This window comes from Patagioenas fasciata, chromosome 27 (assembly GCF_037038585.1).
Source record: "Patagioenas fasciata isolate bPatFas1 chromosome 27, bPatFas1.hap1, whole genome shotgun sequence".
Taxonomy (NCBI): domain Eukaryota; kingdom Metazoa; phylum Chordata; class Aves; order Columbiformes; family Columbidae; genus Patagioenas; species Patagioenas fasciata.
In genome coordinates, this window is record NC_092546.1 from 3948490 (window position 1) to 3971820 (window position 23331).

The window sequence follows — 23331 nt, forward strand, 5'->3', positions numbered from 1 at the left end:
CAGGACTCCGTGCTTCAGGCCAGGATCTATTAATACAGTGTGAAGTGGCTGAGAGGTCGGAGGGCACATGGTGGCTTTTGTGGAAATCCTGATCTCTTAGAACTTAATCTAATCTTTTACATTTTTAGAGGAGAGGCTGGAGCCAGCAGTAACACTGGGTGAGGACACTGACTTCTTCCTTGTGTTGAAAGTCTCCCTTTATTATTTTTTCTGTTTGTGGCATCCTAAAGCATCTCTTCCTAAAACATTCCCGTGATGCAGGGCGCTGCTTAGACCCTCCTGTGCCTCAGTTTCCAGAGTGACATCCCTGAGAGGTCACACAGTGCCCAGCACCACAGCAAAAGCAAGTTCTCACACAACCTCAGGACTTTCTTTCCTCCTGGACGTACCTTGCAGGTCAGGATCAGAGACCGCAGCCCAGGGTTCCAGGGCTTTTCAAGCCTTGTGTATGCACAAGCCTCCTTCCAACTCACTATTTTGCAAGCCCACATGGACTGCGGAGAAGGAGAAAGAAAAACAAGACCCTTCTGATAGCAAATCTTTCCACGCACGAGGTCATTGCTTAAGTGCAAGTAGTCGCTCTTGTTTGCCTGGCTGCATCACACGTGAGGTGCTGTGATGCGGGAGAAGCTGGAGCTAATAATTATTTCTGGCTTGCTGAGGCAAGGGAGAGGTGCCAGAAGCGCTTATGGTTTGGAAGGATGGGAGCTAACCCCTAAACCCAGCTGGGAAGGACTGTCCCATCCCCGGTGGCCAAGGAAACCGCTCGGTCAGGCTCCCACACTGGAAAACACACTAGAGGAAAAGGAAATTTTCCAGTGCTGCCATGTGGTGAGAGTGTAATTTGGAGTCCAAGTTTATGACGGCTGGGAAGGCTTTGAAGATGGGTGCTGTGGAGCCAGGGGAAACGCAGCCACCCTGGAGCAGCCCGGCCCCTCCTGTTCACTCAGAAACAACTACAAATAGGACGCAGAAAGCGCAGTAAGAATCTTACCGAATGAAAAGTGGGCAAATCCTCTCCCAGTCCATGAGCAAACCCCTTTCAGAAGAACACACTGTGGTGTGGGCAGCTATCCACTCCATGCATGGTATTTTACATCTTCCAACGAAGCCTCTGGCCCTGAGGGCTGTCAGCCCTCCAGTCACATCCAGCCTGGCACTCCCTATCATATTTTGCTTGCAAAATAAGACATTTCTGTAAAAGCCGCAGAACACCAGTTTCTTTAACAACCAAAAGTGTTGCGTTACCATGTGAGCGCAGGCAGATGTTCTGGACAGTGACCTTGCCAGAATACATTTCCTAAGTGGTAAGACAGGCTCAAAAACTCAAGTGACCCAAGAGAAGCTGCTAAGCCAGGCTGATATGATAAAGAGCACCAGGCTGTTGAGCTAGGAGGTCAGGATGGTGTCATAGATAGAGGCCTGGCTGGGGAATTGGGATGTTAGAGTTTCTTCTTGCTGCCTTTTTAGCACAGCTGGGGAATTCTGGTTACCCTCTTTCTTATTTTGGCATTGCAAGGACGCTGTCTTTGTGCCTCTTAGGAGGAACGACTGGGCAGGCTGGTCTGGTGCTGCTGTTATCAAAGCAGAGTGATCAGGTCCATGTGGCAGATGTAGATATTCTGGAGAACCCCGCAGTTCCTTACGAGGCTGTTGTCTCCTGATACATCATCACCCCAATGCTTGTTCTGGCCAGTTTTGAAGAGACCTCATTAGCTTCATTGCTGAAAGGGTCAAGATTAAAATAACCCTCCAAACCACAGAGCGCAGCCTGAGTCCCTCTGCCCTGCGGAGATGGATTGATGGGGGATAGTCCAGGGCCAGAATTTGGGTGTCCTGCATGTCCCTTTGGACTTGTCTGTTGTTCTCCATCACCTGCAGAGGAAGATGATGGTGCTCTGTAGGCTTGAGTCATATCGATACCCCAGTGACCTGTTCTCCAGCTGAACCCCCCAGGTCCCTCAGCTGCTCCCATCACACTTGTGTTCCAGTCCCTCAGCAGCTTCGTCACCTCCTCTGCGCTCTTCCTAGTCCCTCAATGTCCTTCTGATGATGAGTGGCACAAAACTGAACACAGGATTCAAGTTGTAGCCTCACCAGCACCAAGTTCGGTGGCACAGTGGCCCGGTGCTTTGCTCTGACTCCGTTGCACAGTCTCATTCCTCCTGTGTGTTGCTTTCCCTCCCCAGAGGAGTTCCTCTCCAGCCTCGATCACTATGAAATCGCCTTCCCCATCCAAGTGGACCAAAACGGGGACTTCCTCACCTTCGACGTGAGAAGCCAGCTGAAGCAACGCCCTCGGCGCAGTCTGGGCTCTGTGCCCTACGAGCCGTCCGAGCAGCAGGTTTTCTACAAAGTCTCTGCCCACCGAACCCAGTTCCTCCTCAACCTGACGCTGCACTCCAACCTCCTGGCCGAGCACTTCACCGTCGAGTACTGGAAGCGAGATGGCATGGACTGGCAACACGATTTCCACGAGGACTGCCACTATGCCGGCCACCTGCAGGACCAGTACCTGAGCTCCAAGGTCGCCATCAGCAACTGCAATGGACTGGTGAGTCTCCATATTTTGCCCAGCCAAGGGCAAAACCAGAGCTGTCTGTAAAGCAGAGCATATTGCATCTTCTTTGGTCTTTGCTGGAGACGTGCAACCTGATTTGGGTCCTAGCAGGTGGCTCCGTGGTGGTGGGGAAGGGGTGGGGTTGGTGTCAGGCTAAAATATGGGCACTGAAGCTGGTGAAGGTCACATCTCTTCATTACATCTGTGAGGGTTCCTGAACTGTATTTGGCTTGTACTCCATTGTCTGCATAAGTCAGTGGATGTTTTTCCATTGATTTTAATTGGAATGGGATAATCAAGGCTCTAGACCATCATTCTCTCACAGCAGCAGCCAAGAGGTGCGTTCTGCATGTGCTAGTGAGGAAGAAATGCGGGAGGGTGGGAAATTCCCCAGCACAACTGGGAGCATCAGAAGCGCATTCAGATCCTTACAATTGCAGATACATTCCTGGAGCTCCCAGTCCCAGATTTCAGGAGCTAAAAATGGGACTTCTGGGGGAAGTCACTGAAATAATCACTGTTTTTTAACGTGAAAAAGAGAACTCCAAGAGGGGACAAAACGATGTTCTTCAGAAACAGCAAGGCTGCTGCAAGGATGGTGCAAATGTTTTATTTTGCGTGTACTAGCAGCTAGGACTAGATGGTCTTAAATATCAGCAAGAAAGCTTAACGGTGGACATAAGTGGTGAGGATAGCTGAGCTCAGGACTAGATTGCTTGGAGAGTGCATGGCCCCTGCATTATTTGAGATAAGAACAGGCCAGACAAATGCCTCTCAAAAATACTCCAGGTATGATTCATTGGCTCTTCCAGCACTGAGAATAGACTAAGGACTTCCATCCTTATTTTTCTGTGATTTTTCTGATATTTCTGGCTCACAAGGCACGTTTCATGACCTGCCAGATGGAGGGATGGAGCGAACATACCCTGTTAGTGAATCCCAAGTATGATGGCTCCCTTGGAGGGGTAACATGTAGAAAAAGATTCCGTAGGCCAGATTCATATTTATGCTACGGCCGCACCTCTGAGCAGTGTTCTGGCAGTGTGGAAGAGCTTCCAAATGGGAATGCATTCACTTTTGATTTATTGCTAAATTACACTGCCAGAACAGTGCTGTGGGTTATTAACAGAAATGAGAATCTGACTCATTATATCATAGACTCTAATGTTTCTATCTCACGGCCAAAAATCAGAGCTGCGTAAACTCTCGGTTCCCTGGTTAGCCCTTTGTTTAGATAAGGGAACTCTGCTGAAGTCCTGGACAATTTACTGGTGTTCGCTAAGGCACTGGAGGGTGTGCTGGCTCAGGAGGGGTCTGGTGTTAACCCACCCTCCCATTTCAGAGGGCAGCAAGTCCCGGGCAAGCACTGGCAGCCCTTGTACCGAGGTGGTTTAGTCCCCAGGCTGCGTTTAGCTCTGGAGAGGTACCGGAGCCGTCTGGAGGAAAATGCAGCCAAAAAAGAGAGAGGGTCATCCAGGAACCTCTCCTTGTGCTGAACTCTGCCCTGGGGAGCTGCAGACATCAGCAAGGACTGGGTGGTCGGTCTTTGGAGCTACTGAGGATGATAATTTCGGGAATTTGGACAAGAGGAGACCGGTGTGTTTTTAGCTGGTGGAGTTGGGGCTGTGCTTGCCACCAGAGAAGACCTGTTGCAGAGCTCTGGTTGATCAGGAACAGACGGTCCAGTCGTGCTGTAAACAGCTTTGTTTTCACACCCCCAGCTTTGGACAGCCAATATCTGGGCACTATCCTGTAGGATCGTCCTTCTGGCCACACACACCGTCACCCAGGGCTCAAAGTTATTGGGGGGGAAAGTCACCCAGGCTGAAGTTGTCGGAAGCAAAGGGTAAAACGGTCCATTTTCCAAAAGCCGCGGAGCTGTGAGCGACTGCAGCCTGCGGGGAGCAGCACAGGGAGCTTTGCCTCAGCCTGGCTGGGCCAGGAAATCTCTGTGTTAAGCGAAGTCGTGTTTCATCTCACCAGGTGCTCAAGACCCATGTCCTACCACCCAAAAACTGGCAGCAAGAAGAAGACATCCTTAGGAGAGCAATGCCACTCTCTCACCTCTCGTTTCAGAGCTCGTCAAAGGACAGTTTAAAGGCCGAGTTTTCCACCCTGTGCTGAAACTCTCATTTGAAAAGCCCTCCTGAAGCTGGTGTGAATGTTAAACACTTGGAGCAAGGCAGATGCTGAGGTTGATATGGAGCTGCTCGTGTGTGTGCGAGGAGGTGGGAGAGCAGAACTGCAGCATGTGGCCGGGCTGCTCTTAAGTGTGGTTATAAGCTAATAGCATAAACCATCCTTGCTCTGCAGATGACCTGGGTGAATCATAGACAGGATATCCAGTTTAACTCCCCCACAAACCACAGGGATCTCTCTAAGGGCTTCTCGCCACCCCCTTTCAAGGGTCTTGTGTCACGTCCAGCAGCTGGACCTCAGCGCTCGGGCTTTGGGGTCGGTGATGGGGCAGTTTTCAGCCTTGTGTGATGGCCGAGCTTAGTTGCCGAAGGACACCAGGCATGCGGTGGAGCCTCCTGTCCTCTGCGGAGGCTCTGGGTTTAAGTAAGAACTGCTCTTTTCCTAGTAGTACATGGTTTTTAGGCAAGACGTGCTCTCCCCTCCTGCTCTGCACCAAGCCGGCGGTGACCTCCTTCTCCCCGTCCCACAAAGCGGCAGCCAGCTGGCTTCGCCGGCCGACACTCGGCTTTCCGCCGCAGCCCTCGCCAGGCTAACCTCACAGTACCTTGCTTGTGTTCGAAACGGTGGAGCTGAGCCAAGAGCAACAGCGCCTGGTGCAGAAGGAAATCCCCCAGCACTCTGGAGATGGGGACTTCTCCGCACACACTGCCCCGATTCAGCTGTCGTGACGGGGAGGGAGAGGGCAAGACACCGATGACGGAGGCAGTGTCCACCCCAGAGAGGCTCTCCCAGCAATAACGCTCTTACGTAGGTGGTGCCTTCCATGCAATGACCTCGAGATGTTTTACATCCTGGCAGATCGGGGCTCCTGTTCCCTTGCGGAGAGAGGAGCTGGTAAAGTGCTGTGGCATCCAAAGGAAGGTGCAGAGCTGGTGGCAGGATCAGGGTGTTTCTTTACCCAGAGCTGTGCTTGCATGCAGGGGGTGGGAGGACAGCCAGGAAACGTGGCTCTTAGACTTTTGGGTGACTTTTTGGCCTGTTGAGCAATCCCGAGCACATTTCTGTGCCGTGGTTGCTCGCTGGTAAAGTCGAGCCGATAGCACACCCGCACTTCTTGGAGTTAGGTGAGATTCGATACCAGGAGGGAATTGTTAGAGTGATGCAACTTCTGCTTGTGTCATGTTGGGCTGCCAGAGTTTTTCGGGTTGCTGAGGTATCTTAGGTAGGGGGAAAGCTTGCTGCAAGGGTAGGACCAGCCACAGAACTTGCAAGGAGATGATGGGTTTGGCTGCTCATGCTGCTGGGCTCATCTCCTGCCCCGTTGTCACTGTCTCACAGGTGGGTCCTGTCACAGAGAGCAAAGTCCGGGCTCCCAGCTGAGCTTCGTTTGGTGAAAGCATTAAAAAAGGCAGAAAACCAACAAACAAATAAGGGAGCAGGAACAAGCTCATGGGTGGTTGATCAGAGGTGTAGAAGGGGCAGAGATGCCTGTGGGGCACAACGCGGGTTTCAGGCTGCAGAGGAAGATTGTGGCTCCCGCTGGCTGCCGTGCTGCAGACCCGACTTCGGATTTTAAAGATTCAGTGTGTTTCCTAAAGGCCTTTGAACATCTCCACTTCTCTGCAGCTCTGTGCCCGGGTTTCCCAGCTGGCGGTAATGGTCCTGAGCTGCTTCTGAAGGTTCTTCAATGCGGCTGGAAAGCACAGGCGGTAGATCTCACTGCTGAGTTATGCTGCTAGTTGAAATTATGGTATTTAGGAACCCACAGACAGCTCTCAATTAAACCAAGTGGGTGGAATAGGAAACAACTTATTCATAATTTTGCAAGGAAAGATTATGATTTCCAGAGGACTTTAGTGAACACAGATGTCCCAAGGCATCCATGACCGTCTGGCTCGGTTTTCTCTGATCTGTAGGTTCATATAGTTCAGTGTTTGTGCGTGAATGAAGGATTTCTTCCCATTCCCAGAAGTATTTTCCAGCCCCCAGACATCCAGTGGTTAATCATCGGAAAGCTCATTATGAGAAGACACCAGTAAGTCACCCGGTTCTCTCCCCACCTCTCTCATTGCCTCCCGTCTCTTTCCTTCCGCAGCACGGGGTGATCGTCGCGGACGAGGAGGAATATTTCATTGAACCGCTGAGTCCGGGAGCCAACGTCAGCGCGGGGGTGGAGGGCAAGGGCAGCCCCCACGTTGTGTACAAGCGATCGTCTCTCCAGTACCCACACATGGATGCAGCCTGCGGCGTGCTAGGTATCCATGCACACCAACACGTGCCCAGTCCATCCCAGTGCAGGCTGGGAGAATCCCAGTAGACCAGGCTTTGAGGGACCACACTGCCCTGTATGGCAAAGAACCAAATTTATCTCCCGCAGTCAAGAAAGTTTTCTGTATTTGCTTTTACCCATATTAAGGATTTCTGGCTGCCCGATCTCTAGAAAGTTCTTGTACTCTCTTTTTCACAGCAGGGCTTGTAAATTGTAAATAGAGCGTGGGATAGAAGAGAAAAAAAAATGCCTCTTATTGTTCTTAAGAAAATCCTCCCAGATTTGGCCAATTTACAAGGTATTGAGAAATTGTAGCTTACGCATGTTCAGAACAGACTTGTCTTTGGGTTTTAGTCACTGAGGATCATGTCTGCTGCTAGAGACCAGATGGAAAGATGCCTTGTAGGGTGGGCTGTGGGGTCTGGTTAGTCACAGTGGGCTCCAGGAGATGTTGATACAGAACGAAAATTGCACATAGAATCATAGAACAGTTTGTGTTGAAGGGACCTTCCCAGCTTCCCCAGTGCCACCCCTGCCATGACAGGGACATCTTCACCAGCTCAGGTTGCTCAGAGCCCCGTCCATCCTGGCCTGGGATGTCTCCAGGGATGGTTCATCCACCACCTCTCTGGCCAACCTAGGCCCTTCTCTGAACTCACTCCAGCACCTCAAGGCCTTTCTTGTCATGAGGGGCCCAAAACTGACCCCAGGATTTGAGGTGCAGCCTCACCACCTCCATGTGCGGCCCTGGGCTGCAGGAGGAATCACTCAGCAGATCCACCTGATGGCAACAAGGGCATTTGCTGGGTCTGGGCCTGGTGCACAAAGAGCCTTGCAATGTCCTTTCCTTCCCTGGAACCAAGCCTGTCCCTCACCTCCCCATGCTACCCAATGTCTGCTAAATAAATCTCTTTACCTCCTCAGATGAGAAGCCCTGGAAGGGGAGGCACTGGTGGCTGCGGTCACTGAAGCCGTCCCCTCTGAAGCCGTCCGGCAACCACAGCCAGCGCGGGCAGCTGCCCCTGAAGAGGTCGGTCAGCACAGAGCGCTACGTGGAAACCCTGGTGGTGGCCGACAAGATGATGGTGGGGTACCACGGGCGGCGGGACATCGAGCAGTACATCCTGGCCATCATGAATATTGTAAGTGTTATAACCACATCGCGGACCTTGGGGGACCCCAGGTGCTCACACGCTCGGCAGCAGGCAGGAATAAATCCTGGTTTTCACCCCAAACGTCTGGGTTTGGCAGAGGGTGCCACGTGCTCTTCCTGCAAGGGCACAAGCAGGGCGGAGGGAATGCAGTGGGGAAAGCAGATCTGTTCCAGGGTGGAAGTAGCTTCTCCCCATCCCCAGAGCGAGACATTCGGGTCAAAAATCCTGGCGTGTTGTTGCTGCTCTTGAGCAATGATACTCTGGGCATGCAGGGACTGTTGTGCAGGGGATGCGCTGCAGGAGAGGGAAACTCTGGCCACTCTGACCATGCTCCAGGCCAGATCTGAACTGGGAGAACAAAGCCCTTTCTCTGAACAGCATCTCTCATCTCAGATTAGCATTGCAAATAGGGCCAGCCAAGCTGAGAAACACATGGGAAAGCAGAAGGACAGGGAGCTCTCACGCTTGGGGGTTGATCCGCGTGAGGGGAAGGGAGAAATACCCTCGTTCTTCCATACGGTGCTGCCCGCAGCTCTGCGTTACTGCAGAGGAGCTTCCCCTGCAGCACCACATTGGGGTCATTGCTGGCAGCAGGATGCCAGGCTGGATGCATCAACAGCCTGAATTGGCCGTGCTGAATCCTCCTGTGAGGTGAGATAGGCTTGGAAGTTATCCATCAAATGGCTGAAAGCCCCTCTGTGATGGTTCTTTGTCCTGTCCTCTGCAGGATCTCTTTTCATGGCTTGCTCTGTTTGCATTTCTAAAGCAGATGCCAGATTTTTAAAACAATACCATTTCGAACTGTTTCGTCTGCTGTAAGACACCCATCGTGTGGCAGCAGATTTCTGAGAGATGCCGTGTCGTTCCCTGTTGATGGGAAGTCAGCAAAGCTTTGTCCCTGCGGCTGGGTAACGCCAGGACCGCAGGGTTCCCCACCTGACTGTGGGCAAGGAGCAGGTGCTGCGGAATGTCAACGTGGTTGGACGTGACCGGGCAATGTGCCCTTGCAGCCCAGAAGGTCAATTGTATCTGTGGCTGCATGAAAAGCAGCGTGGGCAGCAGGTTTGGGGGGGATTCTGCCCCTCTGCTCTGGTGAGACCCCCTTGCAGTGCTGGTCCAGCTCTGAGTCCTCAGCACAGGACACATGTGGACCTGCTGGAGAGGGGCTGGAGTGCCGGGTGCTCAGTGTGTAGCAGCCGATCGCACCATCACGCAGCCAGCGAGCTCATTTTTAAGACTCGTCTTTTCTTGTTTCTTGGAGGTCAGGTTGCCAAACTTTTCCAGGACTCGAGTCTGGGCAATATTGTCAATATCCTGGTGACCCGGCTGATTCTGCTCACCGAGGATCAGGTAAGGTGGGCTTTGCTGAGCCGCTTCCATCATGTCTCTGCTGTTCCTTTGTGGGTCTGTGTTCCCCCTGGATGTCACCCCTGGGAGGTCCCCCCAGTGCAATCTGCACCACATTCTCTCAACTGTCACATTGCTTCCATTCCAGCCCACCCTGGAGATTAACCACCATGCCGGGAAATCCCTGGACAGCTTCTGCAAGTGGCAGAAATCCATTGTGAACAGGAACGGCAATGGGAACGCTATCCCAGAGAACGGCATCGCCAACCACGACACCGCAGTGCTGATCACCAGGTAAGGCTGAGCTCCTTAGGGGTTTGTCCTCTGTGTCCCTGCCCTCCATCTCTGTCCAAGCAATGGCTTCAAGTTGTGCCAGGGAAGGTTCATATTGGAGCTGGGGAATAATTTCTTCCCTGAGACCTCCTGAGAGCTGCCTGTTGCATCCATCCCTCCCTGTTGCATCCATCCCTCCCTGGAGCTCATGAGATAAGAGCCTGAACACACCGAGGAAGGAGTGAAAGGCCCTCCTGCCCCAGCTTCACCCTCCCAGGGCTGCGGCGTTTGCTTTTCCTCCCCTCCTGCTTCATGTGCAGGATGCCAATGCCAGCTCCGAGTCCTTCAGCCTCCCAGCAGATGTCTGAGCTCACCCGAGATGACTCGCCGGGGCTGCGCCGGGCTTGGACGGCACCAGCGCATCCAGCCCTGTCGCTAATAAATTCCCTGTCTCCCGATAACATCTTGCTGAGCTGCGGACTTTTTTTACTCTCGCAGGGATGTGTCAAACTAGAGCCTCCGAAGGCATTACTGGTATTCGCTCAAAACAGAGTAACAAATGTTCTTCACTCCCTTGGTTTCCTGCTGGGGGTGAGAGGTTTGGACCCTGTGCCAGGAGCCAAAGGGACAGGAGCTGTCACCAGGAACGTGTTATGTTTAACCCATCGTGGGGTCAGGGCCAGGCTGGACGGGGCTCTGAGCAACCTGGCCTAGTGGAAGGTGTCCCTGCCCATGGCACAGGGTTGGAACTAGATGATCTTTCAGGTCCCTTCCCACCCAAACCATTCTATGATTCTATGAAACGACACTGAGTTTTGAAATGGAACATGTTTTAAAACTGAATTTTTTCCTTGGTGGTTTGTTTGGGGTTTTGTTTGGTTTTTTGTTGGTTTGCGGGAGGGGGGGGGGGGGGGGGGGCGGTAAAATTCAAAATTACATATTTGTTTGATATGATTTGCTCCAAGGGGCTTGACGTAACAGACAGGAGACCGGCCCTGTGCTGCTGGGGCAGACCCTGAGCCCGGGGCCTCCCAGGGGATCAGTGGCTGTAACACCCACCCAAAGACCTTCAAGGCTGGAATAACACTGTCCTTGCTGACTTAACCACATTTCATCAAAACTGAACCTCCGGCCCTGTTTAGCACTGCCCCATAGCTAAGGGACAGGACCTATCCTTAAAAATCTGGGGAAAGTGAGCATTGTACAATACAGGTCAGAGACATCTTACCTGTTACATACACTGCTTTCCATTCCAGAATTGTCGCTTGAGCCATTTGTGCTGTTTTGAAGTAGTTTTTATGTCAACGCTGGTAAAATGGAGATGTGCTTACGAAAGGTTTTGGAGCAGTCAGAATTGCAAGTGTTCTTAATGCTGCATTCTCTTTCTTTGCAGATACGACATTTGCATCTACAAGAATAAACCCTGCGGCACCCTGGGTAGGTGGGATTGTGCTGCCCCTTTGGCTGCGCGTTTTTGGGAGCGGGGCGAGCAAGGGCGGCATGGGGGGAAGCAGCGGAGCCAGGAACAGACCCGTGTTTTCCAGCCCGCTCCACCGTGTAGCCTCCTTACTTCTGTAAACTCTAAAAAACAGCAAGCCGGAGGACGGATGGGCTCTGGAACGCTTCTCTGTTATATCCCTGGGTCAGGTCCAGCCTGATGATTAAGAACTGCTCGCATCTAGGGCTGGTCCATAGCCTAGTGGAGTATTCCTGGCTTAGCAGAGAGAAATAAGACTCTTTTTTGTGACGACTATAAAGGGAGTTCTTTATTTAAACTGCTAGACGCAGACAGACCCTGCAGCTCTCTCTGGCTGTAGCTCCTAATTTGTCTTGCCCTGGTCTAGACTAAGCAGTCAGGGAGGGATTACTGCTCTGAATCACTGCAGTTAAAAAGAAAAAGTTGGTGGATCTCTGACCTGATGTGGCTGCAGACGAGGTGCCTGGAGGGAGGTTCAGGCCGGAGGTGCCATGTCGGGATTTGTTCCTTTAACAGAAGCTGTTCCTTCCTTGGCCCTGTGCGGTGGGCACAGCCCGTGGTGGTGGGACAGTGTCCCTGGGTCAGGGGAATCCTCTGCTGCAATTTGAGGGGGATTTCTGCAAGATCTGGCCCCCCAGATGGAGTCAGGCTGCATTCCTGGTCATGGTGGGTGTCAGCCAGGACCAAGCTGGCTGAACATGAGCCAGTGTGTGCCCAGGTGGCCAAGAGGCCACCAGCATCCTGGCTGGTACCAGCCGTGTTCAGCGTTAGTGAGTGTGAAGCACATCAGTTGTCCCCAAACGCCACCCACGTCCCCTTCAGACGCTTTGTGCTGCCCGTGTGTGACAGCTCCGTCTGGCTTCCCCAGGCCTGGCCCCCGTTGGCGGGATGTGCGAACGAGAGCGAAGCTGCAGCATCAACGAGGACATTGGCCTGGCCACAGCCTTCACCATCGCCCATGAGATTGGCCATACGTGAGTCCTGTGCCAGAATTGTCCCTGGGAGCAGCCGTTGGGTTGTTCCTGCCAACGGGAGCTGTAAACTCCTTCCTACAGATGATCCAGATGTGTCAAAAATGCAGCAGCTGATCATCTCGCTCTTGCCCTGGTGATGCTCTCTAGGTTTGGCATGAATCACGACGGGGTTGGCAACAGCTGTGGCTCCCGCGGGCAAGAAACGGCCAAGCTCATGGCTGCTCACATCACCATGAAGACGAACCCGTTCGTATGGTCCACGTGCAGCAGGGATTACATCACCAGCTTCCTGGAGTAAGGAATCCACCTCACCTTGCCTTTCCTTCTACCTCGCAACCCACACACACCTCCAGCCTCTCACAGTCACTGTGAGGAGGGGGTTAAAGCCAACAAAAACCCCCAAAGCACACAGCCCATGACACCTTCTGTCTGAGTTACCTAAGAATGAGCTTGTGCTCCCCAGCCCCAAGGCCACAGACAGAAAGACTTCAGAGCACTTTCTCAGCACCACTTTGGGATGGAGGAGGCTGTAGAGTTATTCCCCCAAGCACATGGGAGCTCAGGCGTGTGCAGATCCAGTTCTGCCGCTGGGGCTCTACCACGACACCCTCCTACCAGCCTTCCTGAGCTCTGATTCTCATCTCTTTGTCTCCAGCTCCGGGATGGGATTATGCCTGAACAATGCTCCTCCCAAACAAGACTTTATCTACCCAACAGTGGCTCCAGGACAGGCCTACGATGCAGATGAGCAGTGCCGTTTCCAGTACGGAGTTAAATCTCGCCAGTGTAAATACGGGGTAGAGAGCCTTCCTGCTTTACTATCGGTTCCCAGGGGGTGGGGGATGGGGGCTACAGGGGCAAAGGGCTGTGGGACTGTTGCTCTGCTGCCCACATCACTTTGCCGTGTGCTTCAAATGAAGGGCACTGGCACATTCCCTGTGAGCTTTTTGCCTTGGTTCCCTGGGAGAGGACAGAGAAGGTTGTTTCTCATCCACAAAGGTTGACTCCAGCTCAGTTTTGGTCAGATTAGTCTCTTGCCTCTGTCTGATACCTTGGCTGGTGCCGGACCCCAAGGTTTGCAGCTGAAAGCCAAGCTGCAGTCCCCTCATCCAGAAACCTCTTGTTGAGGGTTTGTTCACAGGCGTATTTTTCGTGATCTTTACTAGAAGTCATGATGCTGCTCACACAAACTTAGGCAGAGAAGCTTCTTTCTTCCAGGTGAGGTGGGTCGATGTGCTGTAGGTACGTCTGAGTGACAGCTGCCCAGCTAAGCCACCCTGCATCACGCTGAAAAAGCTCCTGTCCCTGTGTCCCAGCCCAGCTGGTGCTTCCCAAGTGCACCCACGTGCTGCTGCCCCGGCCTCGCAGCCCTGAGCACAAGCAAATCCTAATCTCGGCTTTGTTTCTTTGTCTCTTTCTTCCTCCCTCCCTCCCTCTCTCTCCGCCCAAAATCTCGCTCTTTCCAGGAAGTCTGCAGTGAGTTATGGTGTCTGAGCAAAAGCAATCGCTGCATAACCAACAGCATCCCTGCTGCCGAGGGGACCATCTGCCAAACCAACACCATTGAAAAGGGGGTAAGGGAGCCTGGGGCGCCGTAGCGAGATGACAGTGAGTGGTCAAATCCCTCTTCCAGCAGTAACCAGGGTTGTTGTTTGCATTGGTGAGCATGAGGTTGATTTAAGAGCACCCACCAGCCTGTCCTCCCTGAACATGAAGCTACCCCCACCATCCATAGATGGCCGGAGTTAGAAGGGGCCGATCAGAAAGATGGGGACAGACTTTTGAGCAGGGCCTGTTGTGACAGGACAAGGGGTGATGGTTTTAAACTAAAGGAGGGAGATTCAGGCCGGACATGAGGAAGAAATTGTTGTCCCTGAGGGTGGTGAGAGCCTGGCCCAGGTTGGCCAGAGAGGTGGTGGATGAACCATCCCTGGAGACATCCCAGGCCAGGCTGGACGGGGCTCTGAGCACCCTGAGCTGGTGAAGATGTCCCTGCTCATGGCAGGGGGGGCACTGGTGGAGCTGGGAAGGTCCCTCCAACCCAAAGCATCTGTGATTCTATGATCTGGTCTTGCAGCCTGCACGTGTCCGTGGTTGCTGCAGGAGATCCATCTGGGGTCTGCTCCCAGCAGCCAGGGTGCAAGGGCAGAGCCTGTCACAGATGTTCTGAGGTTCCTAGAGCACATGGAGGGATTTGCAGGGGCTGGGCAGGCTCCTTTGTCCTTCCTGCAAAAGCAGCAGCCCCAGTACCTCGTCTGGAGCAGCAGCAGGGCCACCAGCCAGGCTGTGCCTGCAGAGCATCTCCTCTGCGTGGGTCGCACCCGTGGGTGCTGCTGGGCACGGTCTCCAGCTGCGTGTCCTAGGAGGCCATGGCTCGTTTTTCGCTGCCCATGGGGCTGGCTCAGGAGCTGGGAGAAGCTGTGCCAGCAGCTCCAGGGTGGGTTCTCAGCCCCTGGAAGAAGCACACAGTGGTTTCTTCCTTCCTGGGATTATCTCAGCCCTCGAGGCACCATGTCCGGCACCGTGCCCAGAGAGCGGCAGCGGCTCTGGCGCTGTCCTGCTCCATGCGTCACTGCTGACTCCGGCGGTGCTGGACGTTTCCAGGTCCGAGGGAAGTATTTTATAGGCAACTTTGCGTGAGCATCTGTCACCAACAGGACAGACACAGGCCGATTCTTTAGGGATCCTCGACAGAACGATGACGCAACAACACTGTTGTTACGATCAGAACTTTATTTTAACCTGGACCTTCTGCAGATTGGGTCATTTTAGCACATTAACTGCAGTTTGAACTGCCAGTGCGTGTACAAAACTCCATCCTGGGAGGAAGCAGCTGGTGGTGGAGGTGTCTGTGTCCCCCAGGGATCCTGGTCTTGCCACCCAGCAGCAGCAGTTCTCATCCAGGTGCCACCTGGGACTCATCGCCGCATGCTTTTATAGGCAGTGACACATCCCTGGTGACAACGTGTGTCACCCTGATTGACCCAGGACCCCTCTAGAGGAGGGAGCAGACAGTGTGCTCAGGGTGTTTAAATAGAATCACAGAATCACTTTGGTTGGAAAAGCCCCTCGAGCTCATCGGGTCCAACCATTCCCCACCCCTGGCACTGCCCCATGTCCTGAGAACCTCATCTCCGCCTGTCCAACCCTCCAGGGATGGTGACTCCAGCACTGCCCTGGGCAGCCTGTTCCAACACCTGACAAGCTCTGTCTCTCCCCAGTGGTGCTACAAGAGGGAGTGTGTACCTTTCGGCACCCGACCGGCCGGCGTGGATGGTGCCTGGGGAGCCTGGTCGTCCTGGGGAGAGTGCAGCAGGACGTGCGGTGGAGGTGTATCGTCATCCGTTCGCCACTGTGACAGCCCGCGGTGGGTGGATGTGCTCGTGGCCGTGTTGCTGTGGCGCTGCCGTGTCCTGGCTGCACCGCATCGCTGTTCGGGTCAGCGGGGAGGGCAGCAGCCGGGTGCTTGTGCAGCTCTGTGCTCAGTTCCTAAGAGGGTCTTGGCTCCTGCACACAAATCCGAGAATCATTTTGGTTGCGAAATACCCTCAAGATCATGGAGTCCAACCATCCCCCCAGCCCCGGCACTGCCGCATGTCCTGAAAACCTCATGTCCGCCTGTCCAACCCTCCAGGGATGGTGACTCCAGCACTGCCCTGGGCAGCCTGTTCCAATGCCCCACAGCCCTTTGGGGAAGAAATTGTTCCCCACATCCAACCTCAACCTCCCCTGGCGCAACTTGAGGCCGTTTCCTCTGCTCCTGGCGCTTGTTCCTGGGGAGCAGAGCCCGACCCCCCTGGCTCCAAGCTCCTTTCAGGCAGTTCAGAGATCAGAAGGTCTCCCCTCAGCTCCTGTTCTCCAGCTGAACCCCCCAGGTCCCTCAGCCGCTCCCATCACACTTGTGCTCCAGCCCCTGTCCTCCTTTCACAGCAATTCGGTGCTTTTGCCGCTGGTGCTGGCTCTGCAGCCTCACACCCAAAGCCACTTGTACAACTCCACTGTGCACTTTGCAGCTGAGCGTGTGAAGATTTTTAGGGGACTGCACTTCTGCAATAGCCCCTCCAGGCAGGATCTGTCCTTGCAGTGGTTCAGGGTTGGGAAAACCCACGGTGTTCCTGCAAGCTTGGGGCAGCCGCCTGCCACAGCCATGGCTCGCTGCCCTGAGCTGGTTCTCCCGTCTCATTCCCTGCTTTGCAGGCCCACGATCGGAGGGAAGTACTGCCTGGGCGAGCGGAAGCGGTACCGGTCCTGCAACACCGACGTGAGTGCCCGTGGGCTTGGGGAGAGGGGCAGTGGTGGGACAGCAGGGCTTTGCCAGCAGGGCGGGCAGGGCTGTGGGGCATTAAATGTGGCTGTGGGACACACAGAAGGAGGTGACAGCGACCAGGGGAAGAGGTGACAGCATTGGTGGGGTGAATGGGGCTGTCCCAGCAGCAATCCCGCAGTGGGGAAAGTCAAGCAGGACGATGCACGGCTGCACTGGCTGCAAGCTGGCTCGGAGGGCAGGTGAAATGCATGTACCTGCAGGAGTTTAGCATCAAGAAGGGGTCTGTAAAGATAACGCAGAAAACAGGGAGAGATCAGAGCAGCACTGACATGACCACCGCTGCCTCTCGCACGCTGCCAGTGCAGGGCTGACCAGGAGAGAACAGCTCATGAAACAGCTCCCTTCCCAGGGCCACGGGTTAAACCTCAAGGGGAGCAAAGAGAAATAAGTGTGCTGGGAAGTTCAGTGAAGCTTTGAACATGGGAAATTGTAGTTTTAACATCCACAGGCTGGTTGGGAGGAAAATAGATGGCTCCCCATTGCTTCCCCTAGGTTTGCACCAAGCTTTTAAAGGATTGCTCACAAGAGCGAGTGTTGCATCTGCAGACAGACCCGCTGGGGCCCGATGGCTTGTGCTGTTAGTCTTCAAATCGCGTTTAGCTTTGCAGGAAGGATGCTCCTGCCATTCTCAGCATCCAGTTGTCAGGGCTGGTATCCATGTCCCAGGAGGGCTGGTGTTAGTCACAGCTGGGAGCCCTGCAGCAGCTCCTGCCCCCGAGCAGATGGGGCAGGCTGGTCCCCCAGGGTGATCAGTGGCTGTGTGGCCGCAGGACTGCCCGCCGGGCTCCCAGGACTTCCGAGAGCTGCAGTGTGCCGAATTCGATAACGTCCCCTTCCGAGGGAAGTACTACACCTGGAAGACGTACCGTGGAGGTGAGTACCGCGGGCTGAGCATCCCCTGGCGCGGGGCCGTGCTGGGCTTTGCTCTCTGCCGTTCTATGCCTGGACATGTCAAGTGGTCCGGTGGGCTCTTAGTCAGCAGCTCCACTAGCCCATGTCCCCCAGGCTGCCCGCTCTGTGTCCCTGGGGTGTCCTGGATCTATGTGCATCCTTCCAGGCATCTGCCCACGACCATCCCACCGCGCCCTGGGTCACTTACCCCTGTGTGATTGCTCTGTAACTTCATTCCTCTGCTAGAAACAATTCCAGCTGCATCAGAGCTGTTGTGATTTTTTTCCTCGAGTGTTTCCTTAAGTGCTCAGTGAGCAAAGAGGAAGACAGACAAGAGGGCGAGTTGCTCATATCTGGTACCTGATGGGGAGAAAAGAGTGGCTCTCGCTGCACAGGCAGGTAAAACTTCCAGTTAGTGCACAGGCAGAACTGGTGGATCCTTCACAGAGCATTGCTGCCCTCTTCCCGAGGTCAGTCCTGCGTCCTGCACAAGTGTCAGGCGAGGAGAGGGGGCAGGAGGCAGAAATCTCTTAATAATGAGAAAGAACAGTGCGTCTCCTTCATGTAGTTAATGAACTTGACTGGGGAAATCCTTCGCAGCTGTGTAAATAAGCACAACCTCCCAGCGGGGCTCCTGCAGCTGGAGCAGATGTGCTGAGGCTGCAGGGGATGGATCAATAAAAATGTAATAAAATTGCAAAGCAGTAAGTCACACAAAGACCCCGGTGGATGTCAGGTTGGGAGACATCCCCGCAGGCTGGACCTGCCCTCGCTTGGACCTCTCTCTTCCCCAAGCATGGCCCAGTGTTGGAGTCCAGAGGATGGTTGGCCAGTTGAACATCGGCCCTTGACTTGTGATCTGGCCTTGACACTGATCTTTGCTTTGGCTTTCAAAAAAGCCCCTTCTTCTCTCTCTCTGCTTCAGCTTCCTCTTCCATAAAACAAGGTGGTGAAACGTGTCTCCTTCCCAGGAGGCTGTGAGCATCGGTACAATTGTGTTTGAACGGATCTGGGGGGTCCCTGTCTCAGCTCCCCGGGTTGGCAGTGGGTAATGGTCACGAGGAGCCGTGCTGTTCAGCAGTTTGGTTTGTTCGGTGTCAAAGGGATTCACTGTGTCCCAGGCAGGAAAACCCTTCAACCCAAACTGTTCTGTGATTCTATGACTTCAGCACCATCGGTGCTCACCTCTTTACTTGCCAGCAGGATTGTGTGACACTTGGTGTCACTGGGGTGTCAGAGGTAGATCTGGGTGAGCAAGGAGCATCCCTTGCACCTCCACCCTCTCTTCCATATCATAAATCAGACCCCTGGGGAACAGCCCCCTCTTGTCTTCCTCTTACCATTAGTTTAGCTCTCAGGACCCATGTTTATCACCCGCAGCCTCTGTGCTACCAGCCCCCCAGCCCATCACCGGGAAGGTGATGATGGCACCATCATCTCCCTGCTGGGCTCTTCCAGCAGTGCCCTGAGATCTCTGGGGTGGCAGGTGTCCATCCCTCCCTCCCCAAGGGCACGAGCAGCCCCCAGGACCCATCCTTGTTGGTGGCCTTCTTCCCCGGGCTCTTGCCCTCCATCTGGTCACAAATCTGCTCTTCAGGCTGCTGGAGAGGGCACCGATCCCACCGGGAATTTGGGGAGAAGCCGCCCGCTGACAGCCTGACGCCAGCCGCCGGGTCACTGGCAAGTTGAGGTCAGGTTTTTCACGGGGCCAGCATGACGTGTTTTCCTGTCGGTGATTTATAACGGTCCCAGAGCCCGGACCCCAGGATTGCAAGACACAGCCCCAGCGAGAAGCGCTGAGCTCAGCTTTTCGGAGCCCAACAGTCAGCAGATACCTCGTGGAATGTGGCTTTAATTGTTTGTTTATTTTGCTTTATTCACTTAGTTATTCATTTTGCTCTTGGCGGATGCGAGAGCCAAGGGAGAGCGGAGCAGCTCACGGGGCTGGGGGAGGAATGGGGAGGAGCAGGGGCTTGCAGAAAACAGGAGATTGCTCATCATAAATTGTAATGAACTTTAATTCCTCCATGGGACGGGGCAGGCAGGAAGAACAAAACATCCTCCGAGGCGCCGCATACCCAACTCCAAATACTCTGTTCTAATAGCTAGGTTAAATATTAAAAGGAGTACACGGCAGACCTGGCTGTTGCTGACCTTGGACTGCTCAGCCCCAAGCTCTGAACTGAGCCCACGTTTCGCTGTTCAGCATCTGTGCCCTGGCATTCGTGGCCCATTTTGTCCCCAGCTTGACACCAGTAGGGCCCTGCTGCCTCCAGTTCATCCTTTTTCTCCTCTCAGAGACACTTACTTCGAGTCATTGCAAGTGTCACCTGAGGACTTCTGCCTTTCCTGGCTTTGAATGTCTCCAGGGATGGTTCATCCACCACCTCTCTGACCAACCTGGGCCAGGCTCTCACCACCCTCAGGGACAACAATTCCTTCCTCATGTCCAGCCTGAATCTCCCTCCTTTAGTTTAAAACCATCACCCCTTGTCCTATAGCAACAGGCCCTGCTCAAAGGTCTGTCCTCATCTTTCTTATGGGCCACTTTTAAGTACAGAAACACCACAATGAGGTCCCCAGAGCTTCTCTTCTCCACCTGAACACCCCAGCTCTCTCAGCCTGTCCTCCCAGCAGAGCTGTTCCAGCCTCGGATCATTCCTGTGGCTCCTCTGGCCCCGCTCCAGCAGCTCCATGTGTGTCCTGTGCTGAGGACCCCGAGCTGGACCAGCACTGCAGGTATTTGTAGCCGGAAACAAGGAAGGGAAAGGACAGTGCACGTAAAATGTTTAGCAAACCCATCTGAGAGCTCTGAAATGCAGCCCCAAGTTTCTGGCTGCTCCTCAGCTCTGCTGCATTGCACAGTCTGCCCTGCACCCCAGTGTCGGCCGGAGGGAGCGTGGCTGGAATGAGCCACACGCCGACTGGGACCAAGGGCCAGTGCAGCTGCCAGGAGCGAGGCCACCGGCAGGAGAGACGCTCCCGAGCCAAAAATCCCTGGCTAAATCCCAGCTGCGTCTCAGCATGGCCAACACAAGCCCCTGTCACAGGCTGGGGGGACAGTTGCATGTGTGGGTGTGCGGGTGCCGGTGCACAGCCACTCCGAGCCGGGAGGTCCTGTGGCCGCCGTGGGTCCCTTGTGATTCGGGTTTTCCTACCTTGCAGGTGATGTTTTGCACCTCAGGTCTGGCTGGGCAGGTCTGGAGCCCAGGCGTGTGGGTAGTTGGCTGTGAATTTCTGTTGTGGTTGTGTTGTCCCCCTCGATGGCCCTGGTGCTCCCTCACCGGCTCAGGGGGGGTTGGCTGTACAGACGAGGGTTGATAGAGCACCTTCTGCAGGGGCTTGCCCGGGCATCCTGCTCCTCGCCAGCATCCCTCCAGGCAGCTGAATTCCCCTCTCGTGTCTCCTCCTGTTCCTCCCTCTCTTTGCTTTGCTCTTTCTTCTCTCCAGCTGCGTTCGGGCGCTCCCGGGCACAGCTGGGCCCCCCTCCCCTCCATCTGCCCCTTTGATCTGCCAGATCAAGTTGCAGGTTGTGCAGATTTCCGTTGCTCCCGACCCCGGTGCTTCCCCGCTCTGTTTCACGGCTGTTGCGGTGCCTGCAGGGGCGAATTGCCGCAGCTCAGGTGTGCATCTCTGGTGCAGGCTGTCGAGTCTCCTTGAGGTGCTTTGTAAAGGCAGCCAATGGCACAGTCTGCAACAACGTTTGATGAAATCCAATGTCAGTAGGCAGGAAACTGCTCTGCTCTAGGTGTCTCCTGCCATAACCAGTCCCGCATCCTGCTCCCAAGCACCATAGGTCAATATCCAGATATCCAGCCTCTGTTCTTAGGTGGTGCTTTGGCAAGGGGTGTTGGGAAGTGGGTATTTCAGCATAACTTGATCATCGTCCCCTTCACCCTGCTGTGAAGGACTCAGTATCTACCAGCCTTGAATAGAAAGAAATAGTTTCTCTGGCCTAGTAACTGGGGTAGGAGCTGAAAAACTTGTACGCTCTGGTCTAGTAGCTGAAAAACCTTGGAGAAGTCACGTATGAGCTGCTGCCTCAGTTTCCCTGTCTGTGAAATAGGCACAAGGGTGTCGACAGGCATTGTAAAGTGCCAAGTGACCCAGGACTAACCGACACTAAATAAGAACAACTCAGTTTGTGACCTTCCCTGTCACGTGCTGCCTGTGTTTCCCACGCTATGCAGAAGGGACAGGCTCTCCTGAAGTGCCAGTGTCAGGTTCAAGGGTCTTGACTCAGTGCTGATCAATAAGGAGGTGCCTGAGTCCCTCCTTGGGTCCCTCTGCTCAGCAGAGACATTGTCCTGGGCACCTGGAGCTGTGCCGTGGGGAGGCCAAGGGTAAAATAACCATTATCCAGCCCTGGATCTCCACATCTTTCCTCTCTCTCCCTGATGGCGTCGTTTGGACCTCGTCCTCTCTCACAGGGGGTGTGAAAGCCTGTTCCCTCAACTGCCTGGCCGAGGGATTCAACTTCTACACAGAGCGAGCGGCGGCCGTGGTGGACGGGACGCCGTGTCGGCAGGACTCCAACGACATCTGCGTCAACGGGGAGTGCAAGGTGCTGCCGGGGACGGGGGGACAGGGACACAGACCCGGGCAGAGGAGCGCTGCCCAACACGGGCATCCCTCTGCCCCGTCACCCGTGGGGTGGGAGCGTGTCCATCCACCTCTGCGCTCGTGTCTGTCCGCTCTCCATGCACCGGGTGCCCGCATTAGCGCTGGGTCTCTGCATTTACAGCCCATGTAGTTCCAGGCACTTGATATTTCACTTGAAATGGGATCTGGAAGGCTATAAAAGTTTAATTATAAGAAAGTGCTGTGGGAGCGGCGCATGTCCCCAGCAGGCGGGCAGACAGGCTCCCTCTGTCTGTCTGTCTCCCTTCCTGTGCCTCTGGGATCTCTTTGTCTCTACGGGGCTGAAATTACAGTGGAACAAAAGGGGGATTGCACCATTGGTAGCCACAGCCGTGTTGGTGACCCACTTGCAGCCCACGTACCGTGGCAGCAGGGCAGAGCCGGAGGCTTCACGTGGGCTCTTTACCGCAGGGACACGGCTCTCCTGGGGCTGCTGCAGCTCCACCAGCTCAATGCAGGCACCCCAACACCTGCCGTGTCCCAAAGTCACGGGATTTGTGCCTCTGTCCCCCGTCTGCCTTACAGAGACCCCTCCAGGGCTGTCCCTGCAAAGAGGAGCCAGAAGAGGAGGCTGAGCAGAGGGGATGGTGCTGAGCTCTCCCTGGGGTGCAGAGCAATGGAGGGGAGTGAGGAGGAGCCCAGGGGAGATTCCCGTTGCCCAAGATGCTGCAGGTTCTGTGTGGGGAGGACAAGGCCCCACCAGGATGGCTAAATCCTGCTGCTCTTTCCTCCAGCATGTGGGCTGTGACCGTGTCCTGGGCTCTGACTCGAAGGAGGACAAGTGTCGCGTGTGTGGGGGAGACGGCAGCTCCTGCGAGACCATCGAGGGCATCTTCAACCAGTCCCTGCCAGAGGGAGGTAGGAGCGAGCGGCTTGGCCAGTGTCACCCACCCTCGAGTCCCTCATCAGATTCACATGCTCCTGGGGACACACAGGACAGGCAGGAACATGCCCCAGGGAATCGCCCCCATGGGCAGGAGCAGGCTGCGAGCAGAGAGCAAATCGCTCCTGTTCACCAACCCGACTGTGCCCCAGCCACCGCTGGCACCCAGGGCCCTGGCACAGAACACCCAGCTCCCTCCATGCTGCCCTCAGGCCAGGCTGTGGAGATGCCCGTGGAGATGCCCATGGGGCTCCCAGCTCCACAGCACCTCCCCAGCACAGCCAGTCCCATCACGAGAGCCCACGCTGCAAAGCAAACAAGCCCATCCTGGCAGGCCATAGTGCTTTTTCCATTAGGTTGCAGTGGGTGGCTGAACAAACACACCTCTGCGGTGCC

General features: G+C 54.7%; 1 protein-coding gene across 4 annotated transcripts in view; it reads left to right on the plus strand.

The window, feature by feature from the left end:
* Positions 1–23331, plus strand: part of ADAMTS10 (ADAM metallopeptidase with thrombospondin type 1 motif 10) — a 43265-nt gene that overhangs the window by 13324 nt on the left and 6610 nt on the right. For 3 of the 4 annotated variants that reach the window (XM_071799778.1, XM_065858413.2, XM_071799776.1), the window contains 15 exons: positions 2190–2554; positions 6795–6954; positions 7893–8110; positions 9389–9472; positions 9618–9763; positions 11136–11179; positions 12088–12193; positions 12341–12487; positions 12849–12990; positions 13660–13767; positions 15415–15560; positions 16391–16454; positions 17291–17393; positions 21842–21975; positions 22787–22910. In XM_071799778.1, coding sequence (XP_071655879.1) covers positions 2190–2554; positions 6795–6954; positions 7893–8110; positions 9389–9472; positions 9618–9763; positions 11136–11179; positions 12088–12193; positions 12341–12487; positions 12849–12990; positions 13660–13767; positions 15415–15560; positions 16391–16454; positions 17291–17393; positions 21842–21975; positions 22787–22910 — 2091 coding nt within the window. The remainder of the gene's footprint in view (positions 1–2189; positions 2555–6794; positions 6955–7892; positions 8111–9388; positions 9473–9617; positions 9764–11135; positions 11180–12087; positions 12194–12340; positions 12488–12848; positions 12991–13659; positions 13768–15414; positions 15561–16390; positions 16455–17290; positions 17394–21841; positions 21976–22786; positions 22911–23331) is intronic. The other variant, XM_071799777.1, reaches the window with a different exon arrangement.